Source organism: Ambystoma mexicanum, chromosome 10 (genome assembly GCF_040938575.1).
Source record: "Ambystoma mexicanum isolate Mex_15411 chromosome 10, UKY_AmexF1_1, whole genome shotgun sequence".
NCBI classification, from domain to species: Eukaryota; Metazoa; Chordata; class Amphibia; order Caudata; family Ambystomatidae; genus Ambystoma; species Ambystoma mexicanum.
Genome location: NC_090932.1, coordinates 793,331,186 through 793,358,495, shown reverse-complemented (window position 1 = coordinate 793,358,495; position 27,310 = coordinate 793,331,186). Strand labels below are relative to the sequence as shown.

Below are 27,310 nucleotides of genomic sequence, written 5' to 3'. Positions count from 1 at the left end.
TATAACCATCCTTCCGTCTTTATCCTTAAAAGTCTTTAAGACCCTGAATGGTACAGTCGGCGCAACCAATAACACCCCTCTGGCATATGCCGAATACAGCAAGCCTAGAGTTGTGTCACTATTTTCTGGCGAGGGTGGCTAGTTTTTCCCCTGTAAGGCAGGTTTCTTGGAGGAGGGCCACGTCGCAGATATGTCATTATTCTATTACATTTGACATAACTATTTACCCCCCCACCCACCTCTGACATTCCAGGAAGCTATTCTAAGTTCTGCCATGCCAAAAATAGGCTGCTACACGAATCAGTCCATTGTACACCTTACAATTAACTTGTGTGGATCTATAGGCTAACTACCAAATAAATACCCCAACTCCCTTCCCGGCTGAAGACCTTGTGCTCAGGCATTCCCGCTTCTCACTCCCATGCTAGTTGCTTGTCCTGGGGCCTGGAGTGCAGCAGTTGGATACATAACAGCTAGTATCCAAAAACGAATCCAAACTTGGGTGAAGGACACTTCCTTGCTTGCGCTCCCGATTGGAGCCTGCACTGCTCCACCAAGGTGTTAGTGCCCATGTCCTTGCCGATAGGTCGCGCGCGCTGCTGCAATCGATTATGCAACCTCTCTGCAAGCCCTCCATAGGCCTTTAGCATGTGTCCATATCACCTGTTATTTGTTTCTCTGCACCTGTTGGCAAGTTCTGTGTCCATCCATTTATGTGCATCATCAGGGGTGTCAAAGAAGAGGGCACGTCCTTTGCTTATAACCGTAAGCCTTGCCGGATACAGCAGCATGTACTTGAGGCATGCCTCCTGCAGCCTCCTCTTGACCAATGTGAAGTGCAAGGTGTAGTCTGGGTATGCAGTAATGTTGGCTGTGCTTGGTGAATCGTACCACCTTTCCGGAAGTATTCAAGGATCTTTTCTCTGTCTTTGTAGTTCAAAATACAGGCTATTATAGGCTGTGGCGGTTGTTTCCTCATCAGGGCACTGTGCGCCCTTTCTCTAATGTGAAACCCTGCATAAGGGTGCCTGGGCCAGTTTCTTGTAGCAGCATGTTCTCTATGAGGTTTGTAGGGTTCGTGCCCTCTTCACCTTTCGGGAGTCCAATGATTCTCAAGTTATTGCATCTGGCCCGCCCTTCTGTATCTTCAACTATCCCCTCCAGGTTCTGCAGTTGTTGCTGCAATATCGTTACATCTCTTGAGGTCTCTTTCAAACAAGCAGTATTTACTTTCAAGGGCTGCAGTGCGTTCTGCCAGTGACCGAACATCTTGCCTCAGGAGATTCACGTCCAGGCTGATGGCATCCATTTTGGATTCTAATGCAATCTTCAGGGTTGCTATGGCCGCTAGAACCTGCTGGTCTCCCTTTGTGGAGTCCTGCTCCTCTTGCGGCAGTGGGGTCGCTGGCATAGTGCTCTCCCTCGAATTTGAGGGTTTGGTGAACGTATCCAACGTGCGCCGTTTGGACTTGTTTTTATGGACTTTGACGTCATGCCTGGGTCCCCTATGCGAAGTCATTTGCAGACCATTAGTTCAACGCTTGCCTTTTGTCTGTTCTGCTGAATGCCAGCCTATGGTGAATGGGGGCTGCTCCCAGTATTTCCAGGCTCACAGTATTGGCCCTGTAGTGCCTTCAGTGTGTACAGCTCAAATGCGACGCTCGTAGTCCCTGCTGTGACGGCAAGCTTCAGTGCGCCATGTTGGGAGGTAGCTCCCTGCCTTCACGTGTAACGTACACGTTATAATGTTTGGTGTATACGCTCTGGGTGCATTGGCGATTGCCAGTTTACACTCCTGCACCTGTGTGGTCCACTAAACAGTTCCCAGTTCCAATCTCTGCCTCAGGAGCCGGCTTTGTTCATTAGAGGCGAACAGTCGCCACGTAACTACCTGTAATGCTGTAGCTCCAGACATCACGTCAATTTGTGTTCCCCATTGCACTGTTCCACCGTTGTGCACTTCCTCCCTTGGACTGGTGGACCTAACCAGTCTCAAGAACATCTGCAGTTTGAGCCATCTCACGAAGTGCTGCGACCTTCCAGGCCTGCAATCCTCGAATACCCTGGGACCTCTCGCATTGCTGTAATGCATCGTCTCGTCAACCGCGGTTCCAGCTGCAAACTTGTGGACATCTGTCAGGGCCTATAGAGACTTTATTCTGGTAGTAGAAATCCCTAGTAGAAATCCCCTCAGAAGAGTCGAGGACGGAGAGAAGAAAGAGGCCGGGTGACAACCATTGCGGCTAAAAAGCCTGTGTCGAGCCTCCGCAACCAAGTGCTGCGACGATAGTCTGCTAGGCATCCCTGTGACTGAATCTGACGTCTGCTCCAGCCAAAAGGTCTTCATCCAGCCGCCAAGGACAGATACCCAAACTAGAGCAGTTGTCGCCTCACCTTGGGGAGCAAAAGTGACATTGCTCTTCTTTATCATAGAAGGTACTGTCTAACTCCTGGGTGCTTACCTAGGCAGTTTTTGTGTTGCTGTTCGCTCCTCCTGAGATACTTGAGCCACGTTGGGGTGAATGACCCAACTGTGTTCTCCCAAGTCTAAAGACATCCGTCCTTTTAGCTGAAATCATTCAGGTGGCCTACCTAGCCCCCCTGCATCCTTTGAATCAAATTCCCAAATCTTGTTACAAAAACATTCCTTCTGCAACTTTGACAGTGTCTGCCTTCCTCCGTTCTGCTGCCTACGGGTCACTGGTTCCCCAGTGTCCCCATCTGACTTTTGAGACTATCATCCCCCAGATAGTGTTGGACTTCTGAAGAAAAGGTTTCCTAAAGTTGTTAACCTACCAGTATTGCTAATCAAGTAAATGTTTGTTGATGAATGATTTGCTAACCTAAAGCTACTCTTATACTTACCTGTAAATCATCTAAGATCTACTACTGAAACCGAGTATTGCAGCAGCAAATGTCTAGTGTACATATCTGTGTGAACTATTTTAGCTTACCTGAACTGTCTTGATTTTGACATTGCCTTAGTATATATAATAAATATATGTCAAGTTTTATAATACTACAGTGTATGATTCCTTGACCATACTAGTGCTCAAAAGGTCTTTGTACTCAACTACAGCCCTACTCCTTCCTAGACTAATACACATATAAACAGTCTTGGGCTGATTCCGGCACTCCTCTCAATTTAACAGTGGAGAAAATGCATAGCCGCGTAACAGAGGTCTATTACCCTTAGACTGTAAAGGGAAACTAAACTTGAAAATAACTATTTAGACCTGAAAGTGTTTCGCGCTTTGCAAAAAATGTATCCAAATAATCAGACAACACGAAAAGAGAAATTAGTCGTGTATTATGGTTTCAGGATTGACGGTACTGAAAATAATAAATCCATCGGTGTCTTAGCCTGACTTTGTTTTGAAGTCTTACATGCGAAAAAAATATAAAGAGATTGAGACGTCACAATTTGTAATTTTTCCCAACTTTTAAACTTTAATTGGTGGTAACGTGCATTCAGGTGATTAGGTAGAGTAAAGATCAAATTGCATATTGTCCCAATTTGTTGTTGAAAAAACGAACACTGTTGTCATGAATCCTGTTACATCACAGAGAAATTCAGGTTAATTTAGTTATGGTCACTGTTTCTTACTTGGTCACTGTTACTTCACAGTTAAAGGTCACACAAGTTTTTATACCCTAAATGCACAAAAGTGATTGTTGTGGATCTGCTACCCTCTTAATCACTGTTAGGGTTTGCTTCGCTTGATTTTCTACCAATTATAGTGTGGATATACTGGTGGTGAGGCTATGTTATTGGTCTGCTACCCAACACGTGTTTCACAGTCTGTTTTCGGACGGATCATCAGGGGTTATTTATTGAATTGAAGTCAAATTGCGAAGTTTGTACTGTTTTGATTGTTCTGTTGAACATTGTTTGGATTAGCTCTTAGGCAGCCCTTTTTATAACGTTGTGAATGAGAAGAAAAGGTTCCAACTCGTAAGGTGTCAGAAATAAGATGTGGCTGCTCTCTAAGGAGAACCTTGGTCTCAGGCGGAGATGGAGAGAGATGTATCGATGCGCGCCTCACACGGTCCGATTGCCGTATGCTAGTAGCACTATAATTGGTAGAAAATCAAGCGAAGCAAACCCTAATACTGTGAAGTAACAGTAATTAAGAGGGTAGCAGATCCACAACAATCACTTTTGTGCATTTAGGGTATAAAAACGTGTGTGACCTTTAACTGTGAAGTAACAGTGACCAAGTAAGAAACAGTGACCATAACTAAGTTAACCTGAATTTCTCTGAGATGTAACAGGATTCATGGCAACAGTGTTCATTTTATAACCTTACACAACATTAAATACACTTTCATTATGAAAACAAAACATTTCAGTTCATTGCATGAACATAAAAAGTATCAACAGTAATATAACAAATTGTCTAAAACCACATAGCACCATCACAATTAGACCAATATTACCAAAAGTTTATCAAAATGTGCTTCTTGTAAATTTTTTCAGAACGGCAATCGTAGCTAGGATTCCCTCCCTGCTAGAGGTTCTGTTACAAATAAAATGTTCAACATCTAAAATTGCAGTTATATGTAAAACGGCTCAAATATTGGGTTCTCACTCCTGTCAACGCTGTACAATATATGATGTGCTTCCTATTTGTGATTGCTGTTATATCATTACATAGAGTGCATCTTGCATCAGTTTCATTTTCCTGCCGTGTGACTTGGCAAATCTCTCTAGTCGGCAGAAGATTAAGTAGAATTGGGCTTCCGGGTACGAGTTTGGGAACTTCATCAAATAGTTTAGAATTGGTTTGAGTATAGGTATTGGGTAGGCGCCAACATCATATGCCCATTTACTGATGTTCCAGCTGTTGCCAATTTACGGTTTGGTAGTACCATAACAACAGTTTGGCAAATGTCTCCACAATGACTACACAAAAGCCAAAACAGCTGGCTTTGCCAATGACGGTTAAAGATGCTACAAGAATCCTAGCAGACAAAGCAATTTGCGAATGCATACAATGGCATCACCCCATTACTGCACAGCTGAAAATACCACAGCCAAAAATGCAGAGTTTTTTACTGCACATTTCAACACAATTATATGTGGGGTGTTGGTTAGGGTAATAAATAATGTGATGAGAGTATGGGAGGGACTCTGGGGGGTCTCCCTCTGCATATATTGCATGGAAATGTGTGAAAGGAAAACAATAAATTCGGCATTTTCGACGGCTGTGTTTTATTTTCGCAGTAATCACATAGATCCCATACAATTCAACCATCGAGCAAAGCAGTTTAGGCAGTGACTCACCAATAGAAAAATAGGACAAGCTTCAATCGACAATCTTGATTGAAATCACTTCTTGTCTGGGGTGGCTCGCCCACAAAGCACGCAATGGCGATACGCCCACCCTCCCCAGAATCTTCTGGACCATCTATGGCCTGAAAGTAAAGGAAACCCAGCAACAAAAAAAAATTCAAAAGCGAGCGATTTTAACCTGCTCCATAATAATGCAAATGTAGCATTTGCAAATAAGCTAAACGCATTTAAATTCTCTGCAAATGCAAAGACTGGTTGTGTCCCTTATGTCCTGCATGGCACTTTACAGGGGTAAATGGCAGTGAATAAAATAACTATGCCTCAGCTCAGGCAGAGCTCTGTGAACTCATTAGGGAGACTATCAATGATGTCACAGATTTAGAAACCTTCAGGGGCAGTGGGAAATCAAATCTGGGGCATGATGGATACTAAAGGCCTCTTGACCCCTCACACCGTCTGACTACATGTCTCAGGCTGGGGACGGAGGTCAGAATACCGCCCTCTACCTGATCCAAGACCTGGCAGGATGGGGTCGGGTGAAGGGCGTCTCCTGACCCTGTTCCTCAAAGACGTCGACGTCTGGACAAAAGCGGGAAGCCCATCCTGAAGAGAAGATCACCACTGCTCCCCATTACCTTTTTAGTATAAAAAAATGGAATGTTGTGTATGCATTATTTGTGCGCCCTCGTATTTGCCTCTGGAGAATAGCTCAGGGGCACCATGCTCGCCTTGGAAGCAAGACGACACGGAACAACGGGGTTCGATCCCCAGGTCCGCGCTTAGAAACCTCTGGGTGTAAAGCGCGTTATAAATAACCTATCATATCACACTTATTTGTGGAAGTGTACGTGTGTGAGAAATAGCCTATTTGAAAAGGGTGCATGCATGGGAGTGGCCAAGTATCTGTGAGGAAGCCTTAGAGTGAGAATGAATGATTGAGCTGTATGAGCGAGTGTCTGATTGTGTGAACGCATATCAATGTGTGTGCGTGAAAGGCTGTGGCCGGGTGGTGGCATTAGTGCACACAGCCTAATGCATTTGTAAAATGGCATGACATCTTTTATTATGGAATGGCATTAAACAAAAAGGTCTTCAGGGCAAAGCCCACATTCTCAGTGTTCTTAAATTTGGTGTTGGGGGAGGGGGCATTTGTGTAGCAAACAAGCCACAGTACGAAAACATGTCTTTTTACACTGAGTTAGGGCTATGCCAACATGAGTGAGTGTTCTTACATATGGGGTAGAAGGCATCTGTGCAGCAATCAACAATCACAGACATGTTTTTTCTTACTGTGGTATGTCGTTTTACACTGGTGTGAAGGGAAAAGTCAACATGAGGCTTCTTACATGGAATACAGACCTACATTGGTGCAACCAGTCCAGAAAGGTTTTTTTTTTTACTGTGCCATGCCATTTTTAACTGGCGGTAAGGGCAAAGCCAACACGATTAGTGTGTTCATGTGGTCATACTGACTCAGTTGGCACAGCCTGCATGGCACTTTCTTACTGTGACATGGAGCATAAAGGGCATAGCCCACATGAGGAGTGTGTTTAAGTGAAAACAGCCTACATTGCTGCAGACAGTCTGGAAATATTTTCTAACTGTTGCGTGCATTTTTTACTGGCATGAAGGACAAAGACAACAGGAGTATGTTTTTACATGGGGCTACTGGCATGTTTTGGCACAGCCAGCATGGACATATTTTCTTATCATATCATATGATTGCAGGCATTATGGGCAAAGCAAACATAAGTATTTTATTATGTAAGAATACTGGTATTTTATTATGTAAGAATACTGGTATATATTGGTGCAGCCAGTATGGGCATGTATGGGAACTGTCCACATGAAAATATGTTTTTACATTGGCAAAATAAGACCTATTGGGCCAAGGTATCATGAAAATGCTCCTGTGCACTGTTGGGGACTTGGCAACTGAAGGATCTTCTCATGCCTTGCCCTACAGAACAGATTCTAAACTGTGTGGCCTTTTAGCCAAATGTTTACTGAAAGCGTGTTGTAAAATGCACCATTTTAATCCATTCAAATATTTTCTCCAGGGGAAGCAAGACAGCCCCTCCCACCCCAAATCTTCCTGCTTCGATTATGGCTTCTTGCTACACTCTGCCGCTTCCACATATTCACTGAAACGTAGACGGCCCCAAATAAAAATTAAATGTAATTTCTCTTTTCCCTTCTTTAAAAAAAAAAATTAAAAAACAAAAACAAAAAAAAACAAAAAACCCACTAGCTGCCTCTGCTTCCTCTACTAAAACAACATTAAGAAAACCTGCAATGATAAACAGCTTAGGTCACCACTACATTCACAGTTCCTAGAGATGCACGTGATCTGCCATACAGCTCAAGCTCACTTAACTGGACCTCAAAATGGTGGTGAAGATTCTCAATGAGCAAAGTTTATTGCATTCGCTCAGCTTACATCATCGATAGAAAATTATAAGGGCACTGCCAAGGGAATGGTAATGCTCTGCTAAACCATTTTATTAATGGTTGATGAAAGGACTACTGCTCTCCAGAAGTACAGGAACGAGTAGTGGTTTCTAAAGTCCTACTCTACCCAATAATATTACTAAACCAGTAACAATCTCAATCATAAAGGGTGAAATGGGTATGACATGAATCTTATACCGCCTCTTCCTCAAAGGCAGAACGGGCCAGGGGCAGGCTTCACCCTTCTAAAGGATATAAACCACCAATGAAGCATGCAGACAATAGCACTGTATCACCAAAATAAAAGAAACATCTAATGAAATAAAAAAAATAGAAGACACTAATCAAACTTAAAGGGCAGAAACTAATCAAACACGAACCCGCCCCTGCAACAAAATATGCAGACTTTTATTTCAAAGGGCACTAAGTATATCAAGACAGGGGAATGCAGATAATTGTCTGTAGTAATATTCAAATGTAAGCATACATTGTTAAGGTAAAGAGTGGGGTCTGAAATCTTTGCTCAATTCAAGCATTCTGTATGTGGCCACCCACTGATGTTGAAACAGAAGTTTTTGTCATCCGATTGCTGTTCTCAGAGTGTTTTGTCTGCAGGGATTTGGAAGGGAGTACGAGGAGAAACTAACCACTTCTAAGCTAGTAGGACCCATCATCTGGGGTCAAATACTCTAAGCAACACTACCACCCCCCCTCATGTCTTATTGAGTTCAAAGACTCTCCAGTCATTATATCCCAGGTGTGGCTTCCCCATTGTGCTTGCAGGGCTTTCTTTGAAGCACTGACTCCCATTCAGTTACCTAGAGTATGTCCAATTACTCTGGAAAAGTGCCAATCTTTCCTAATCCGGGAACAAAGGGCGACTTCAGGGCGTGGCCTACCACCTTTTTGTTGGTGAACCCCAGACAGTGATCAACAAAGGTTCCGACAACTGCAGGTCATGGAAAACATGTAGATAATAAAATTACAGCAGATGGTTTTGTCAAAGTATACCTGTATTTCAACATAGGCCACTATATATCGAATCAGATGTAGCGTCATTGTTATAATGAACGAAACTGCCACCAGGCCATGGTGATTTACAGTTATAAATGTATTTACATTTACCTTCAAAAGGGGATTCCCGTATTTATTCCAACCAAATGAAAAAGCAGCATTTAGAATAACTTTTGTTCTACACATGCCAGATATCAGTAATGCACCTTTCAATTTGTAGGCTACTAGTACATTTGTTAAATGATTTCCAACCAAAAACACGTTCACTTTTTAGTGAGTCAGATGGGGGACTTTATGAAAGTGTAGCCCCAGTGCCGCCAACATGTTGCTGGCATGGCAATTAGTGACGCCCAGTAGCAAATACACATGGGTTGCTCTGAAGTATAAACGTTGGTAAGTTCAATCACACATTGCTATATATGTAGTCAGAATAACTAAAAAAAAATAACCACACTATGGCTTTAAAATTATTTCTTCAACTTATTCTCAACAGATATGCCAGTTTTAAATATAAGAATTAGTAACCATTATTTCAACAACTTATAACAGAACGTGCCGTTGCGCAGAGACACATTTTAGATTGTTTAAAATCAGTTATACCACAAGGCCTCAATGAAAACAATAGCTTATCTCGTTTCATGTCAATATTCTATCTGAATGTGGCAGGGTTCGGAACCGAGGGAACCTGGGAGCTATTTAGCTCCTGCTTATAGCCTGGTTAGCTTACAACTAACAGTTACCAGGAGCTACTCTTGGCTCCCCAGGCCAACAGATGCCAAACAAACAACTATGTGAATGTAACTCTCTGCATTTGGGACATCTAATAATAAAAATTAGGACACAAGGTCATAGCTAATGGATCCAATAATATGTCTGCATTTTATTTAAAAGTTAGATTTGCGTAGTTCTATGTACTAGCTCCTCGTTCCCCAGTGGTAGCTCCTGGTGACTGGTTAATGTTGGAAACACAGGAGCTGATTGGAGCTCCTGCTTACAAAATCTTAACTGCGAGATCTGATGTGGTATTATATCAGTGGGAATTTCAGCACTACGTAAGAGCTACAAGCGTTTCGCCTTTAAGAAATATTGAAGTTGGGAGAGATTATTGCTAGGTAGTAAATAATTGTGCTGAAAGGATTACAAGTCAAAGTATTGTGGCAACGATAGGTTTTAATGAGAACTGAGGAAAATAAGAAATTGTATATATTTTTCAGATTTGTAAAGATTGTGACGACTAAGATTTAGAACTGGGTGTAAGTTTGAATTTGCCACTGGCGACTAAGAAATCATGTGCTGTGTGTGTAGGATTAAGGTGGCAATTAACTTTTTGTGGCGGTCCAGAAAACTTGCAACTTTAAACCTGTACCTCTGATTTAACTATATTGACCATTAAAATGTATTTTTACGCATTATGATGATGGCTTCCAGTTTTGCATGTACACACTCAATTTCCTTATATTGTTCATCTGCAAAAAGAAGAAAAAAAAGAAAAGGAAATTCATGTGTCTTGATTAGATGTTTGTGGTGTTAATTATGCCTTGCAGGGCAAGGCCTGCCAAACTAACAAAGAGAGGCTAATAAAGGATGCATTTATCTTTGGAATGGCTTGAAGAGTTACAGAGATGTTTATTATGTCAGCTTAAGGAGCAGCTGCTTGCTTTTAATATGAAAATGGATCTCGTCTTGATGTGCAAGAACCCAGGTATGAGTTTCTCATTACAGACGTCAAGGTGCAACATTTTTTATTTGAATAAATGTGTCAGAGAACTCGATTCTTTATTAGTATATCAGCTATGCATAACAGTCGTTTATACAGCATTACTGAAATATATCCATACAAATATAAACTACCATCTCGACAAAATATGCATGCAGCAGTTACTATTTCACCATCTCAATTTAGTCGCAAATTATGTTTAACAGATCAACAAAAAATGTGGATAAATACAGATAAAATTATTAACAATACGGTTAAATATATAAGAAAAGTTTGAAAAACTAAATACCATAATTCCATAATTGTGAAGAAAAGCAGTTTTAAAATTGTACATTTAGAAACAAACGAGTAGGTTAAGTACAATGTTTAGCAGTAGAGTGATTAGGAGTTGCACTTTAACTGAATTTATTTGTTTGGGGGACTACTGAAATTGGAGTGAAAATGTTTACAAGTTTTAAACATTTTGGAATACATTGAAAGGAAGAAAAGACTAGTTGGCATGCCATAGCTTTTTCAATTTTGTAAAGATAGAGGAAAGACCTTTTTCACATGGTGATGAATAGGCCATAATAATTATTGAGCATATAACAATGGGTTGTGATATTCTTGTAGACCTAAAAAAGGGACTGTAAAGCTTTTCTGAAATCAATTTACAAGCCGAACATGCCAGTATGAGAAACCTTTGCTTAACTGTGGAGAACATGAATCTTGTGCGGGGAGTATCAAACAAGTTACTTTGAAATGAATCTGCAGGAGAAGGGTTTGAGGTAATCTTGTCTTGTTTATTTTTAAAGCATAATTTCCTCCGGATTCTGGTCCCCAACAAGGTCAAAATGTTTTGAGGGAGCGAGTATCCTCCTCTGTATCAAGAAGTTTTTTGGAAACAAGTATATCATGGTTAATACTTCTATTTAAGACTGGGATATCTGATGAAAATAATTTGAAGGAAATCGGAAAAAAATGTAACATTTTTTATAATAGTGTGCGCGGTGGCCGTTGTCAGTTTATGGTTGAACAGACTGCCAGTGAATGTGCGTCACATTTCTAGCGTTCTTGCTGTCCCTCTGGGCCTTCATTGAGAACTTTAGCCAGGCCCTCCTGTCCCACGATTGCCTCCCCGCTCCCCCCGCACCCTCTTCCTTATTTCGCGCCCTCCCGCCCCGCCCATCCCACCCCGATTGGTCCAACTGAGAGGATTCCCCTCCATTACCAGTTCCCCTAGGGCAGCCCTCTGTCCGGAAGCCCATCGGCTAAGGACCTGAGGCAAAGGACGACTCCTTCAGAGACGACTCCAGATCGTATCTGCAGGTATCCACCAATAAGTAAGTGTTGGAAGGGTTGGGCCAGAAGCAATTACTTCACGCCATACTACCCAACCACTCATCTAACAAAGCAACCACTGTAAACTTGTTATATCTGTAATATATTTGCATTTGGAAACTCTGTTCTATACAGGTGAGAGTTGCATTTAGGAGTGTGCCCAATAGCCTCTGTGTGAAAGTTGAATTTAAATGTGTGCCCAACAGACACTCTGTGAAAGTTGAATTTAAGAAGTTAAGAAATGTGCCTAAAAGTCTCTGTGCGAAAAGCTCAATTAGAAGTGTGCCTAATAACCTCTCTATGGAAAGTGAATTTGAAGAGTGCCCAATAGCCTCTCTGTGAAAATTAAATTTGAAGAGTGCCCAATAGCCGCTCATTGAAAGTTGAATTTAGAAGTACACTCAGAAGTCGAACTTAGAAGTGTACCCAATAGCCTCTCTGTGAAAGTTGAATTTAAATGTGTGTCGAATAGACTCTCTGTGAAAGTTGAATTTAAGAAGTGTCCTGAACAGCTTCTATTTGGAAGTTGAATGTTGAAGTGTGCCCAATAGACACTCTGTGAAGGTTGAATTTAGAAGTGTGCCCAATATCCTAATAGTCTAATGCCATGCCGGGTTGAACCGACTAATCTCCCTATAACCTCTCTGTGCAAAGTTGATTTAGATTCATGCCTAATACCCTCCCTGTATAAAGTTAAATTGAGAGAAGTGCACCTATTAGCATGCCCTAATTGAACCGACTAGTGTCCAGAATAGTCTCTCTGCACTTACTTCAATTTAGAAGTGCACACAACACCATTAGTATACCTAATAGTATATCTGTCTAATATAGAATCTACAAATGTGCCTAATAATCTAATATCCCCTCAATACAAAAATTGAATCTAGAGGTAGACCTATTATCTCTGTATACAGTTGAACTTAGAAGTGTACCTAATAGTACCTAATAGCCTAATATCATCTCTGTGAACAATTGAATCTAGAAGTGCACCTAATAGCCTAATATCTCTGTGTACAATTGAATCTAGAGGTGCACCTAATAGTCTAGTATCATCTCTGTGCAAACTGAACTCGGACGTGTGCCTAAAAGGCTGGCCCCACTGAATTTAGAACTACAATTAGAAAGCCCTCCCAAATCCACCTAAAAGCTCGTACCAAGCATGAGTGCACCCACTCCACCAAAGTTAGTCGGAAACGACCACCACGGACTGCCCCCACTCCCCGAACAGCCTGCCCTCCCGTCCCCCCTTCCCAAAATCACCCCACCCTCCTTCGCACTCCCTGCCATTCCCCTCTCCAGACACCAAGCCAGAGGGGCACGATGGCGAGTCAACCACCCTAAGAACACTCCTCCCCTGAACCCCACCACCGACCAACCAACGTTAACCATGCCCACTCCCCTCACCATCATACCTGGCACACCCTGCCTTGCAAACATCCACCCCCCGCCTTGCCCTCAAACCCCTGCCACCCCCCCGGAGCGCACACTTTCCACTCCCTAATATCTGCATGCCTAGCCCTAGCAAGAACCGAAGCCGCATCCCTCTCCCCCCTCTGGCCCCCCTACCCTCTCTCACACTCCAATCGCAACAAAGAAACTAAAGAGGAAACGTACCTGGTCCCCCTCAATCTCTCTGCACTCTTCGCCTCCCCTGTCTCGACCCACCACCTCATTCCCCCACTCACCTCCTTCCCCCGTGGCTTCACCCTTCCTGAAACCCCTCTCTCTCGATTTCTCATCTACTGCAACTGATACTCCTAACCGCCCACACCCCCCCTTTAAATCCCCTGAGCCAGACCGAATCATCCTAACACACGCAGCGACCCAATCCCGCCAATACTTCTGCTCGCCCACTATTCCCATCGATCATCACCCACCCTACCCCTCACCCTCTCCAGTTTCCAGTCTCTCTGCCACCACCCCCTTCCACTCCAGCTCCGAGACCAACCTCGCCAGCCAATATGAACTGCATCCTATTTAATGCCCGATCCGTAGCAAAAAACAGGCACTGCATCTTTGACCTCCTCGCCTCCGACAAATCAGACCTGGTTTTCATCACCGAAACTTGGCTCTCCAACGACTTTGCCCCAATCGCTAATGAAGCCTCCCCCCCCCCCCCCCCCCCGACTACTCTCTCATCCCACTGAACCGTCCTTCCAGAGGAGGAGGGGGGGGGGGGGAGTAGCATTCGTCTTCAAGTCTCTCTTCCACGCCTCAATCATCAACAATCAACCTTCCAATCCTTACTGCGAATCTCTCCTTGTTAAACTATCCCTCTTCTCCCCGTCGCTCTCACACAGCTTCCTATTAATCTACAGGCCCCCTGGCTACGATAGACAATTCGCAAACAACCTATGCGACTCTATTGGCACCCTTCAACTAAACCATCCCAACCTCACCCTTCTTGGAGACTTCAACATATGGCTCGACATCCCCACCAACCCTATGACACACTCGTTGACGGTTTAGACGCAATTAACCTCCAACCCCACATAAGGGGCCAGACTCACTATAAAGGACACACTCTTGATGCCATCTTTAGCTCCAACACCCGGATTCATTTAAACCCCCTCACCCCTATCATCTGGTCCTATCACTTAATTTTTTCGTTCGCCATTCGCTCACACAACCCCCTTCCCGTACTCGAATCTGAACCTCTGAATCTACGCAAATGCTGGAAAAAACAAATTATCGTCCCGGACCTAGCTGACGCGCTCCTCCAGTCTCCACCACCTACCTGCCAACTCAATAAACAACTAACCGCTGATGCCTTTGACTCATGGCTCAACGCATCTCTGATGCGGCTCACACCCTCTTGCAAACCATCAACCCGCCGTGGCCTCTTCCCCAAATGGTTCACTCCCGAGTTGAAGACCACTAAACAACTATATAAATACCTAGAACGCAAATGGCAGAAAGACAAAACCAAGGAGAGCAGGGCCACCTTGGCCCGACACCTCTATCAGTACAAGGCCGAAATCCGGAAAGCAAAAAAAGCCCACTACAACTCCTGAATCCTAAACTGCAAAAACCCAAGCAAAGAACTCCACAAAATCATCTCTGAATTCACCAAACCGGCTTGCACCACGACCGTCCCGAGCCCCTCACAATCACTGTGCGACTCACTCTCCCTCCACTTTTACAAAAACGGCTCTCGAAAGAACAAATACTCTAGCCACCAAACTGGCTCTTTTACATCCACCAGGCAATACTTCCCCCACCCCTCCATATCGGCCAACCCACCAGCTGCAACCGCTATGCAACCAACGTTCGAATCCTTTAGTCCAATATCACCAAAGCAATTTCTCAAACTCCTATCTGCCCGCAAACCATCTGGCTCTCCGCTAGAACCTTGCCCGGCCACAACCCTCAAAGAGATTTTTGCTTCCACCTGTGCAGGAGAACACGCAAGATCCATCATAAATACCTCCCTTTCCTCTGGTATCTTTCCCAACGCATTCAAAACGGTTCATGTCAAACCGCTAATTAAAAAACCATCCCTTGACCCACTTGAGCCCAAAAACTACCGCCCGATCCCAAACACCAGATTCCTTGCCAAACTCATTGACCGAACCGCATACTCCCAACTAAATGCCTTTGACGTAGCCAACAATCTCCTTGACCCCGCACAATCAGGTTTCAGAGCCCGTCACGGAACTGAAACCACCCTAACCTCAATCTGGGATGACCTTAAAATGACGGCAGACTCTGCGGGATGCGCCACACTAATACTTCTTGACCTATCTGACACAATCAATCACTCAATCCTCCTAGACTGCCTCCACTCCCTAGGAATTTGTGGAACCGCTCTTAAATGGGTAGCCTCATTCCTCAAAGAAAGGTACCAAACAACAATATCTCCACCTATACCTTCCAAGCCCGACCAGTCGACACGGGAGTCCCACAAGGAGCATGCCTATCCGCCCTCCTATTCAATCTGTACCTGATCACCCTCCCACCAATAATTCATTCACACAACATCCTTTGTTACAACTACGCTGACGACACTCAACTAATTCTAAAACTAATGAACTCAAAACCCAACTCCCGACCTAACCTGGCCTCCTGGACATAGAACTCTGGATGACCCAAAGCCACCTCCTGTTAAACCCCTCCAAAACGGAAATCATGGTATGTGGCAACTCCGATCTTCTTCCGCACCCACTACCCTGGCCACCTGCCATGGGCAACTTACCGACCCACTGCAACTCAGTAAAAAATCTTGAATGCACACTTGACTCTGACCTAACACTCTCGCGCATCAACAACGTCTCAAAGTCCTGCCACTACCACCTTAAAACTTTTAGGCGCATCTTTCCATATCTCTCCTTTCCCAACAGACTCTCTGCGGTCCAATCAATCGTTATATCAAGACTGGACTACGCAAACCCCCTATACCTCGGGAGTCCACGCGTACCAACTGAATAAACTCCAAAGGGCACAAAACACAGCAGCCAAAATGCTACTTACGCTCGGCCCAAGAGACCACATCTCCCCAGCCCTTAAGACGCTTCACTAGCTTCCAGTAGCCCGAAGGGTGACTTTCAAAACCTTATGCATCGCCCATTGAGCACTACATAAAACCAGACCTCAATATCTTCAAGACAAGCTAAAACCCTATCACCCTCCACGCACCCTAAAATCAAGCTCAGCCGGCCTCCTAGTCATACCCAAGACAAACTCAGTCAGGTTGGGTGGATCATCATTCTCAGCCTTGGCCCCCACCCTGTGGAACTCGCTCCCACCCCACATCCGCCTAACTGAGGATTTAACGTCTTTCCGCAAACTGCTGAAAACCTGGCTCTTCCCCTAAAACCAACCGGTACCAAAACGAACCCAAACAGACTAACAGCATCGCTTTGACAGCAATCCAACAAACTACCTGATGCAAGAAATTGACAGCTAATAACCCGAATATAAACTAGAAGGACAAACAGAATTAAACCAGTAAAGTATAAATCATAGGGAAATGGTAAAGAGATATAAACTGCCAAAATGGACATAATGCATGAGGAGCGAACAAAGTGAATGGCTTGGATTAAATAGTTAGAATGGATGAAGCGTGTGGAACAGATGAATGCGTCGAGTGGAAGAATGCATGAGTGGATGAACAGATGACTTTATAGATCGAATGAGTATGTAGATCGGATGAGTATGTAGATCGGATGAGTATATGGAATGGATGAACATGTTAAGCAGTTGAGCGTCTAGAGCGGATGAATGCGTAAATATAGAGAGGCGAGTAGAACGCATGAGTACGTAGAACAGATGAATGCACAGAACGGATGACTGTAGACCTGATGAGTGTGTAGAGGGGACGAGTATGCAGAGCGGACGAGTGTGGATAGCCGATGAGTACCGAAATGCGGAGAGTGTGTGATCGCTGGAGCAGATGAATGTGCAGACCTGGCGAATGTATAGAGCGGACGAGTGTATAGAGCAGATGAATATATAGAACAGGATTACTGCATATTAGCGAATTACTTCATAGGACTGATGAGCGCATATTGCTGTTGAATGCATGGAAAGCACGAGTGCCTAGAGCAGACGAGTGCCTAGAGCAGACGAGTGCCAGGAGAGGATGGGAGCAGGGACCAGATGAGTTGAATGCGTGGAAAGCACGAGCGCATACAGCGGATGAGTGCATAGAACAGTTGAGTGACGGGAGCGGACGAGTGCGTAGAAGGGGAGTGAACGAGTGCTTAGAGGGAACAGACATGCTGCGTAGAGCGGATGAGTTGCGTAGAGCAATTGAGTATGTAGAACAAATGAGTGCAGAGTGCATGCAGTATGGATGAGTACGTAGTCTGGATAAGTACGTAGAGCCTCTGAATGCGTAGAGCGGACGGAACGAGTGAAGTGTGTAGATGGATTCTATATCAATAGAACAAATGATATACGTGAATAGAATTAATCACATATATGGATGGAACGCGTGCTGGACGTTGATCGAACGGGTGACGTACGTTGATGGAACGGCTGACGTACGTTGATGGAACGGCTGACGTATAAAACAACTTAGCATACACGGAATGGTATGGACGAAATATATGGAGGGAGTACATAAAACAACTTAGAGTACACGAAACAGATTGGAGTAAATAGAGCAGTTTTGAGTGCGAATGGTGGACAAGAGTGCAAGAGGCAGACAAGAGTGCGAGTGGCAGACAGGAATGCATGCATGAGGCCAACATGAATGCATGCATGAAGCAGACAGAAGTGCATGCGTGGGGCAGACAGGAATGCATACGTGGGGCAGACAGGAATGCATACGTGGGGCAGACAGGAATGCATACGTGGGGCAGACTAGAGTATGTGGGGTGGAATGGAGCACGCAGGGCGGACTGGAGTGCACGAGTGCGTCGAGCAGACCGGAGTGTGAGGAGCAGACTGGGGTGCATGGAATGAATAAGAGTACATGGAATGGACTAGAGCGCATAGAATTGCGTGACGTACATAATATGGTTTGGAATGCAGGGAACGTTTGAAAGAGCATATAACCCATCATATCACACCACCACGCTTACTCTCCTCTTTACACCACCACTCAACTAGAACACAGTGATACTATGACACTATTCGGTATAACTGTTCTCATACAAACATCCGCCGCGCACTCCCCATCACTCTAAGTAAGCACTGTTGGTTACACACCCCCCAGCCAGGCGTTCTCCTCAGGCCTAACGCAGCCACATTCGGTCTGGATAAATCCTGCCAGAACGAACACATACTCCTGATCTCTCAACCACCACAGAAGCTATTACACGAATACCGCACCAGCTGCACACATACCTGGTGCTCACATGCACCTTTGACTCTCTCTACTGACCTGAACTTCGGTTCCCAAGGGCGTTCAACCTACCAGCGCCTTCAGACGATACCAATGGTATATAAGGCGCTATATAAATGCAAAATAACATAACATTAATCTGACACGTATAACAATGTAAGGCAAGACCAGGTTACTTGGGCCATTATGCACCTGAATAATTATCATATTTATTGCGGAAAATAGCTGTGACAGAGTTGTGCTATTACACAAGTTCAATTATACACACAATGATCGGCTGGACCATCCGTGTACAAACTCACCAACAACAGTTTTGAAAACAAGTCTGAAAATAAGGCCTACACTGATCTCACTGCAGGACCCATTTTCTAGCGCTTCAAAAATGCCAATAAAATCTGGGTGATTCCCACTAGCAGATGGAAGTCCATCACATTAAGGAATGATTTCAACATGCAAACCAACATGGTTTGGAGAATGAGAACACCAAAGCCCTTTGTTACTTTCCGCCTCCCAATTATGCACAGACCTTAATTCCTAGCAAACTTCTGTCAGAATAGGAATACATGAAATAAAATGGTTATATGTCCCTTTGCCAACAGGAAATGTTTAGAAGTCATTTTTTTTCAACTACTTTGAGAAACACATCTATTTTCTTTTTGGGGGATCCCCCCGAAAATCCCTTCCCTGTATTTGTATCCCTAGCCAACCCTCTCCCTACCCACTTTTATCCCCAACCCCTATATATGTCAGAGTTTTTTCAAAGTAATTAAAACACCTGTTGGCAAAACAACACTATACCGAAATTAAACAATCACAATAATACAAAAAAGCAGCAAAACTTAAAAGCCTATGAAGTACAGGATCCACCAACCAAGAACTACAGAATACATAAAAATAGACATAAGTATCAGACATAAGCAAATCAGCCAATACTGCTGACTATCTTATATGCTAAAACGGAATACCGCAAAAGTCACTGGAATAGGGACTAATTGGATGCAGCATGACGAGCATACAACTGGAATATCACAATACCCAACAGAGTATTTTACTTACATGAAAGTTTTCCAGTTTTAGCATCTTCAACATGATGCATATGGAGCAGTTGTTCTTGGCATGCGGCATTCAACTGGTATCAAATATAGGTGACTTATTAGAAGAGATGTCAAAATGGAAGAGCAAACGGGCAATGTTGTTTGGGCTGCCACCAGGCTGCCTTTTGAAAAGAAGGCTGTGTGTGTGTGTGTGTGTGCAAGCATTGATATTGTATATTGTGCTGATGAGGCTCCTAGTCTGCCTTCAACAACTAGCTTGGATCTGAATTTAATCCTGTAATGTGTTCAGTATGACATAATTTACATAGAGTTGTCACCTGTCTTTGGGGATCTATGTGCAATACCAGAAGTTAAAGAATACTAATAAGATTGAGTGATACACTGATTAAGAAGTTAGCGCAGAGTGTCAATTATGGCAGATAACTTCATATTCCTGATCAGTGTATCAAATCGTGCATACATGAAATTTGATAGGTACACTTCTGGTTCCTTAAAACAATGCACTACACTATACATGTAGATTGGTTACCTAAGTGTTGTAGTAAAGTGGTCTATGAGCCTTGGCATAATACTCTTATCCTGGAAAGATCACCTTATCTTGCTATACATACTGAGCCATCCTCTTTGAAAAAGATGTGCTCTTCTCACATTCTGGTGGCATGCTTTGATCCATTGTCTGCCCTTTCTTTTCACAATTGTCCTTTGAGGGGAAGGGGTCAGACTTGATGGTCAACTGAATGTGTGATGCCCCTGGCAAGCTCTTTTTCAAGTCTTCTTATCAGACACATAAAAGGACTTATTTTTTTCAAGACTTTCAAATGTTTTTCCTTCACATCATGAAGAACAATCTGCAAGGCTATGTCAAACAATGATTATAAGCAACTGACCGAATCACACATTTTCTTCTAAGGTCATTGTACATAATCTTTAGAAACACAGCAGTAAAACCCAGATGAGATGATTTAGGGTCATATCTTTTAGTATTGTCTTACTTTTATATTTCAATTTATGAATGAGAAAACAGATATAATCATTCTCCATTTCCAAACCAAGGTTTTTTCTTTAATATTGAAATATGGTCATGTTGGTTGATGATGTGATTATGTATTGTTTAAGCAACATCTATAAATCTGGATATTATTTTAGTTAGCAAAACAAACATTCACAACTAAATTGCATATTTTCTCATCTTTCCTCTTTCCCTTTTCTAGTTTATAGCGTTATTGTTAAGAAAAGTGTGTTAAAAACAATGTAATGTTATCTAAATGATGTTTACTTGTTGGAAAAAGTTGTTATTCCCATGCTTAAAAATATCAATAAAGTTAATTAAAAAATAATGGTAAACAATGTGGCTTGGTGCCAAAACTGAAGAATGACCTCAAATTCCAGCTTCACCACCAAACCAAAATGTGAGCCTGACTTAACTCACTTAATCGTATATGGCCAAACATATAAAAATTGCCATATCCTAAATATTTAAAAAATTCTTAGCCCCGAAGAGTGATTGGATTCTTAGGATACACTCTTCAAAAAAACTTGCTGGCTACAGTGTTGATCCGTATATCAAAATAGCAGCCCTGAAAATGTGCAGTCACGATTAGCCAATGGCTGGTGATAATTGATTCTTGGCCAATAAGAAATGGTGTGCATGAAGAACATTTTAGGCCCGTCTAATGACTTGTAACTTAAAATGGTTACAAGTCATATGTTGCATAACACAATTTAATTTGTTTCTTGGCTTACTCATGGCCCTCGTCTATTCTCAGTCTATATTGGGACACATGCAGCTTCCTTGTAGGTCCTAATCCAAATTCTGCATCTATGTTAAGGTAAGCATATCTACCTCGTTCTCACCAATCTGTCTCGAGCAGCAATGAAAAAGCACTTCCATATGCTGGGCTGCTAATCTGTGCCCTGCCTCTCTTATACACGTACTTTCCTCAAAACGTCCAATCCTGGGTCATGCATTTGTGCTAGAGCATGTATACACCTTCCTCGCTGTTAGCGGTCTAAGTCACACTAGTGGACATACCTTCCTTATGGTTTGCAAATTGTTTACTCAAAACAATTGCCGATACAACGTACCTTCCTCATGCGTATCTTTTTAATGCAGCAAATGGTCTATGCCATGTACCTATACACATTACTTGTGGCTGCCACTATTGAAATATTTCCTGTACTTATACTAGGACGTCCAACATTGTACTTGAAAAGTTACACGTTTATTTTTCTGATTCCAGCATGGCGGAAGGCGGTCAGGGGCACTTTCATGCATATGTTGATCGCTGATAGGGCCGCACATCATGCTATGGGCTGTGGGAGGGGCAGAGATTCTTCTATCCCTTTGATTTGATGATATATTCTTTGATTTGGGATGGGGAACATGTGTCTGAGTTCCAGGATCGAAAACGCCCTTAAGATGGCACGGAAACCCATCCAAGGACGCAGGGATAGGGTGTACTGCTATACACTACAAGAGAGAATACAACATTGTGTGTATACAATCTTGAGAAACTGGAGATCGAAACACACAAGCCTTGACACGGATGGGAAACAGGATTTGTTAGCAATGCAAAATGAACTTCCTCGAAAAAGTAAGCCGCTTCCTCACTTATGTTATCAGTCACGACTACGCAATAATGTGCGAGTCTGCAGACATTAAAATGAGACTAACAGCCTTCACAAACTAGATGATGAAAATAAAAAGGCAATTTCTCTAGTAGGGCAACTGGGGGAAATAAGCAACATAAGCCCGGCAATATGGGTCACCTGAAAACCCAGTAACCCGAGATGGACTGTATAGTGTTATGCCGGGAGAACACAAAAGAAATTGTCCACAGAAAACATTTGCAAAGATTATATTATTAGTCGTGCCAATACATGTAGAGAAGCGGCTCCCAGCCTTCTTACGTTGACTTGCTAGGTTTATTATTATCATTACAAGCAGTCAATAAGTTACATATAGGACAATAAAACACTGGCAGCCCATCACCCAGGCCTCTGGCAGAACAACTGACCAGGTTAGAACATTCACCCATGCATTCCATCACTCAGGCATAAACACTCCACATGACATCACAATATTCCTTCTGCAAAGCCAAGCCATACACAGATGGCACGGAAACCCATCCAAGGATGCAGGGATAGGGTGTACTGCTATACACTACAAGAGAGAATACAACATCATGTATATACAATCTTGAGAAACTGGAGATCGAAACACACATGCCTTGACATGGATGGGAAACAGGATTTGTTAGCAATGCAAAATGAACTTCCTCGAAAAAGTAAACCGCTTCCTCACTAATGTTATCAGTCACGACTACGCAATAAGTCTGCAGACATTAAAATGAGACTAACAGCCTTCACAAACTAGATGATGAAAATAAAAAGGCAATTCCTCTAGTAGGGCAACTGGGGGAAATTAGCAACATAAGCCCGGCAATATGGGTCACCTGAAAACCCAGTAACCCGAGATGGACTGCATAGTGTTATGCCGGGAGAACACAAAAGAAATTGTCCACAGAAAACATTTGCAAAGATAATATTCTTAGTCGTGCCAATTACACCATTACGTATGGTTAGTTTGGGCAATTATCACGATCGGTTAAAAGCAGGGATTGAAGAGGATGTAATAGTGGGACTACAACTCGAAAGTCCGAGAAACAGACACTCTTTTGAAAAGAAACGTGTTTTCTTTTTGCTCAGTACAATCATTATTTACAATCGCGAATATTCGCTCTTAGTCTATAGGGCTGGCCCTAGAGTAGTAGAACTCAGCACTTCTTAAATGTCCCATTCGCCACCAATGGTGGGAAACACGTCTTTTGGATGTAGCATTAGAAGTCTCTGAGCAATTGGGAGCTTTCAAAAACGAGCAACAGTTGTGCGGGGGATCGCACTTGGAGAACCGTTGATCGCAGATGGGGAGCACGGAAAACAATCGAACGCTAGGGGCCAGAGCTGACGAGCACTAGGATCTGCAGCTGGTTAGTATTGCAACCACATCTATTTGGGTGACTTGAGGAGCAAGAGACTGCTCCATAACTTACCAAAGCCCAGGAAACACATGAGCCCTAGCACTATGATCCTGTGTCCAAACGTGCTGGGGTCACAGCAAGCCAGCATTGTTCCTCTATCAGCGGATCTGTTGCTCTTCTTGGGGGCTTCGTCCAACAGAGCGTCCCTTTCCTCTTCTTCCGCCATTCTTGGAGCTTTACGAGCGACTCCTGTCCCGTAACCTGTCCCTAAACCAAAGGGTCATGTGAGTAAGAAGTTACTCAATCACGTGAACCCTGTGACCGAGACTCGTCAACAAACCTGAGAGCAGGCTTCAAATATGGCAGCCATCTTGAAACGGACGTCTTTCAGTTTTATGAACTGCAAGAGCAGAATAGAATTAGCGTATACATAGACTTTTGTCCTCCAAAATGTGTGGTACTCCCAATCTTACAATATGTTTTTCTGGATTCATTTTGTAAAGAAAGCAGGCTTCGCGTTGATTTTTTCTACGTTTGCTTCATGCATCATTCGTAAATATCCCTATTGCAATGGCCGACGTACTTCGTTTCCCTGTGTCTTTGAATTAAGGCTCATTTAAGTTGAGAGATCGTGGACGGCAATGTTGCTTAACCTAACCTAAAAACCAAGCATTGGCAATGCCAACAGTTTTGGCTTTTGTGTAGGCATTGTTATGGATCAACCCTGGATGCTTCTTATGCCTGATGCTTACATAGCATCCAACCTTTTATGTTACCAAGGCGGGTGAAAAGACCTGATTTTGTTTTTGGTGGGTGAGAGCCCATATGTTAATGTTAAAGGACATTTGTACCGCGCACTATCACCACCGGAGTGGTCCCCTGGCCCTCTGGCGGCTCTGAAAGAGGAAGGAAGGGTGAGTTAGTGGGAGGAAGCTGGAAAAGTGCAAGAGAGCAGTGATGTGCTGTTGGCGGCCTCAGCCCGGTGCGTCCGTTGGCTGGGCCTGGGGTGTTTGCGGCCGGTAGTCGTTGTGTACTGTTGTGCAAGTCTGTGTGTTTTTTGTTTTGTTGTTGCAGTGTAAGTGAATGGGCGTATGAGGGACTTGGCAGGTGATTCTGCTGCTTGGAAGGCGGGTGACATCTACCTAAAGCGGGTGCATTGAGAGCTATGTAGATTATTCTCTGACACAAGGCCCACCAAAAAAAATACCCCAGAGACTGCCTTGTGCATGTCTCAGGCCCTGCATTCCAACCCTCCAGATTTAGGTGGGAAACTCCAGATTGTTTGATTACAAATATTTCTATTTTACATACATGCCAACCCTCCCGATTTAGGCATAGCTCTCAACACACCCGCTTTTGGCGGGTGTCACCCGCCTTGCAAAGGCTGACTCACCCGCCAAGCCTCCTGCACGCCCATTCATTCCAATGGGCGTCTCACCCGCCAGAAACAAAATCGGGTGATTTCACCCGCCTTTGCGAGACAAATGGTTGAGAGCTATGGATTAGGTGGGATACTCCCGACTTTTGTGTGAAAAATATCACTATTTTTCACGTTCTCCTGCCTCAAATTATTCTATCCCCAATGCATTCCTATGGGAAAATGTATTTCTCCCGATTTCTCTGACAAAATCTCCCTCCCTGGTGCATCAGAATTTTGCATTTATGATTTTATACTCCCGCCAGAGCCGGCCCGAGGCATGAGCAGTGTGTGCGGTGGCACAGGACCCCGCTGTCAGAGGGGGCCCTCAAGGCACCAGTCTCTGCCTCAGCTGCTGCACAGCTTCCATGTACAAAGCTTGCATGAGGCCACAGGGTCGCCTCCAAACTTCCTGTGGCTCTCTAGACAGATGAGGTGTCTGGCTCGCGCCGGGAGGGGCTGGGCCTGGCGAGGCCAAAGGAGCGCAGAGCTGGCAAGCACGCAAGAAGTACAAATGGACGTTAGATATGGCCTCAGAGTGGGGACTGCCCTTCACATGCTTTTTGCTCACCTTTTATTTACTTCTTCTCGTGACATGCATTACGTGGACATCAAATCTCTTTCCAACTTTAGACAAACAGAACAATCAAATAAGTGAGACACCAGTGGACTCTTCTTTTCTTCTGGTGGTTCTCTCCAGTCGCCTTGCACTCATCAGTCCTGGCCAGTCAAGCTCACGCCCATGTGTAGATGCCGCTCAAGATGTATCCTTAAAGTCGAGTGGAGGGTATCAACCGCTTCTCAGGCGAATATCATTCCCCTCGTTCTCGTTGCAGGGTGAGGGATCTGGGCGCACTCTGGCCCTCATCACCGGGTGGCAAGTGTTCCGGAGGTGATCTGTCTTTCTGTCCCTCTTTAGGTGGTGCCCTCTCAGCTAGTGAGGAGCAGGCTCCTGCGGGGTCTTGATTCTCTCAGGACTCTTCCCATAGGGTTGGTGGGGTCTGTCGAAAGTGAGACACATTTCGGGTCACTGTCTCCAGAGCCCTTGTAGCAGTGACCAGTCCAGGTTCTTGGTGGATGATGGTCCAGGGGAGCGACTCGTGGGAGAGGAACATCTTACCCTTTTGCGCTCTGTTCTTCACAAGGGACACTGGTGCCCCTACTTAGAGGTTGCTTGGAGTGGCCCATCTGGTTCTGTCCTTTTTGGTGTTGTGTTCATGTCTTCAGCGTTCTACTTGTTCCAGGTCCACTGACGGGGCCTTCACAAGTGGTGTAGGGGCAGTCATGCTTGAATGGGGACCCCAAATGCCTGCCGGGCTGACTTGAGTTGCTGATTGGGGGGTCTGCCGGTATGACTGGAGGAACCTGTAGGGTTTGGGCAGCCAGGGTTATCCCTTGTCCTTTGCGATCCTCACCGACTTGTTGATGGACGCCATAAATCTTTCGGCGTCACTGTATGGGGGCAGTATGGGGTGATGTGGTGGTGCCGGATTCCCATGCTGTCAACAAATCGTCTGAATTCTTTGCTTGTAAATGGTGGGCCGTTGTCGCTTTTTATTGACGAAGGTATGCTGTGGATTGCTAACATCTTTACCAGCGTGGTGGTGACTGATGCTGCGTCCGTCGAGATGACTGACTCGACCTCTGGGTATCGGGTGTACTCGTCGATGGCCACTAAGAAGCTTGAGGGGTCCTAGCCGACGTGTCAATACGCAGGCTGTACAGGTTTTGACAAGTGCCAGGACCTTCTGCTGTATCTGTGGCATCCACACGCGCGTCTTGAGGAAAGCCTGTGTCCAGGTTTGAACCTCTCGAAGTCAGGGCTGACTTTGGGTTCGAATTTCCTGGTGAGGATGTCTTTCGCTGTCTCGTAGTCGTCCTCTGTGCCACGATTTGGGAGTGCGTTGAACAACCGAAGGACCATGGTGCCCAGGTTGAGCATATGGAAGGATAGCTGTATTATTTTCAGATGTTCATATTTAACACACAAAAAATAGGTTCCATTTGGTAGAATGTGATATTTTCATCACATCATATATGAACCTTTCATTTGTCAAACATTGCAACACAATGGGGTAACCTTTTCACACATTACATGTTGTTATACGTCTTGACAACATATTTTCAAAACCATTTTGCTGAATTGCATTCTAGTATTTCTAGTCTTCCGGTCAGGATGGGGGAATAATACCACAATTGTACACTTTTTGCTTAACATATTTCTGTAATGATTTATATATTTGAGTGGGTACCTTACTATGGTATGTGTA

The 27,310-nt window shown here is 44.0% G+C and overlaps 1 protein-coding gene across 2 annotated transcripts in view; it reads right to left on the bottom strand.

Moving 5' to 3' along the window:
* MFSD1 (major facilitator superfamily domain containing 1) overlaps window positions 1–23,928 on the bottom strand; it is a 499,977-nt gene extending 476,049 nt beyond the window's left edge. The window contains exon 1 of one of the 2 annotated variants that reach the window (XM_069618453.1): window positions 23,696–23,928. In XM_069618453.1, the coding sequence (XP_069474554.1) occupies window positions 23,696–23,849 (154 nt within the window). In that variant the 5' untranslated portion in view covers window positions 23,850–23,928. The remainder of the gene's footprint in view (window positions 1–23,695) is intronic. The other variant, XM_069618454.1, reaches the window with a different exon arrangement.
* Window positions 23,929–27,310: the final 3,382 nt, after the last annotated feature.